This window comes from Hyalella azteca, unplaced genomic scaffold (genome assembly GCF_000764305.2).
Source record: "Hyalella azteca isolate HAZT.00-mixed unplaced genomic scaffold, Hazt_2.0.2 contig15432, whole genome shotgun sequence".
Taxonomy (NCBI): domain Eukaryota; kingdom Metazoa; phylum Arthropoda; class Malacostraca; order Amphipoda; family Hyalellidae; genus Hyalella; species Hyalella azteca.
The window spans coordinates 1-1,947 of NW_025945286.1; the positions used below are offsets into that span (position 1 = coordinate 1).

The 1,947-nt window shown below is 34.6% G+C and overlaps 1 protein-coding gene across 1 annotated transcript; it reads left to right on the plus strand.

Annotated features, from left to right (window-relative positions):
• Window positions 1–394: 394 nt before the first annotated feature.
• LOC108678743 (carbohydrate sulfotransferase 11-like) lies at window positions 395–1,744 on the plus strand. Its single transcript, XM_018167207.2, has 3 exons — window positions 395–610; window positions 1,081–1,171; window positions 1,436–1,744. The coding sequence occupies exons 1-3, from the start codon at window positions 495–497 to the stop codon at window positions 1,526–1,528; spliced, it is 300 nt and encodes a 99-aa protein (XP_018022696.1). The 5' UTR covers window positions 395–494; the 3' UTR covers window positions 1,529–1,744.
• Window positions 1,745–1,947: the final 203 nt, after the last annotated feature.

Sequence of the window (1,947 nt, forward strand, 5' to 3'; positions counted from 1 at the left end):
GAAATGATATTGTATGAGGTTTTACTAAGGGGTAATAGGTTAATTTTGTTGGGTAAGATTTGAAATGATTTTGTATGAGGTTTTACTAAGGGATAATTGGTTAATTTTGTTGGGCAAGATTCGGGGTAAATGATTGTGGTAGCCTATGATTTAAGCTGTTTATGGAAAGTGTGACGATAGGCCTATTGTCTATACTACTCCACCTATTAATTTATTAACGCAACCAGATGATTTATTTACAACACCTAATTATTTACTGACTCCACCTATTTATTTATCGACGCCTCCTAATTATTTATTAACGTCACCTAATTATTTATTGACGCCACCTACTTTGGGATATTCTTGCTTCGAAAATTCAGATAAAAAGTAGTTCTCAACCCAACAGGAAATGTTACGCAAAAGGATGGCATCCCCAACCTACTCCTAAGCAGGATTTCCAGGCGTTCGTTCAGTTTCTGATTAATAAAATTCAAGTTCCGGTCCGTGCTAACATGGACGCGTTCAGATCGTTTGACCGTCACTGGCGTCCGTATTTCCTGAACTGCGGAGCGTGCGATTTGAATTACGAATACATCGTCAAAATGGAAACCTGGAGCGAGGATCTCAGGTGCGTCAACGTAAGAAATCGAGTGACTTGCTTCTTTGAGGTAGTCAACAACATGATTTACGTTAGTTTTGTTGAATTGACAAAATTAATTTTCTTTTCACAGCGAAGATTCAATTTAGAATGTAAAATGTATCTAAATTGTAAGTTCAATAAGCCTTTGTATAATTTTAACTTGGAAGTAAAAAATTTCGGGCAAGAAAATTTTTTTTGGAAAAATCCAATCCAATAAATGAAATATTAACTTGCCCACATATAACTGTATTACTTTTAAAGTATGAGGCGTTGCTCGGGAAAATTTTTTCAAGGTTAACTATTATCATATCATCGCTCAATGAATTTCCAGGCATCGGCGTGCGCATGCATATATGCTTCCATTGTGAGAATCAAAGCGATATCTTTATACTCGTCGGAGAAATATTAATCTTGCTATTCGTATGTTGAAGATTCATGGACTGCCTTTATGTCAACAGGTACCTGTTGCCGAAGTTCAACATGGATGAAAAGAACGAAGTGCACGAAAACGCGAAGAACTCAACCGATGTGTCATATCGATACATCAGGGTGAGCTGGGAATTCTGTTGATTTAAGTTATTGTGTATATGATCCAGCAGGTAGATGGTTTGATTATATTCCAATAGAAGTAAAAGTCAGTCAATACTATTAAATTTGAAGATGATGAACAATTTTTAGCATAGTTGTCAATGACCTTAAAAATTTTCTTGTTTACCTGTTAAACTTGGTTCTATTTTACTATTTTTATACACATTTTTTGCCTGTATTTTCATGGAATATTATGAGTTCTTTTCACGATTTTCTACTGAGCAGGCGTTACCAAAGCAGCTCATCTTGAAACTCTACGAGATCTACAAGATTGATTTCGAAATGTTCGACTATTCTCTGAACCAGTATATGACATGAAATAAATTATAAACTTTGTTACTTATTAACAATTTTGGGACAGAAGACTACATATGATTGCCTTACCTGATTGCAATGCCCCATGGGGAATGAATGACAAAACACGATCACTGATTTGCGAAAGCATTAAAAAAATGATTGTTGATTATATATATACCTTGGGTCCAGGTGAAATGTACGACTAAATAGTCCACGGAATTAGTACCGAATATTTCATTTACTTGTCAATTCCATCTCGAATAGTAGAAGAACCATTCTTTAATGATTGATTCACCTGTAAAAAATACTTATATTACCAAAAATTGTAATTATTAGTGCGAATTTTAGTTAGTTTGTTCATGGCCCTACACATCAATTGACCAATTTCACAGTTACTTCTAGAAAATGAGATCGTTTTCTCTAAATACCATAGAAGGAGT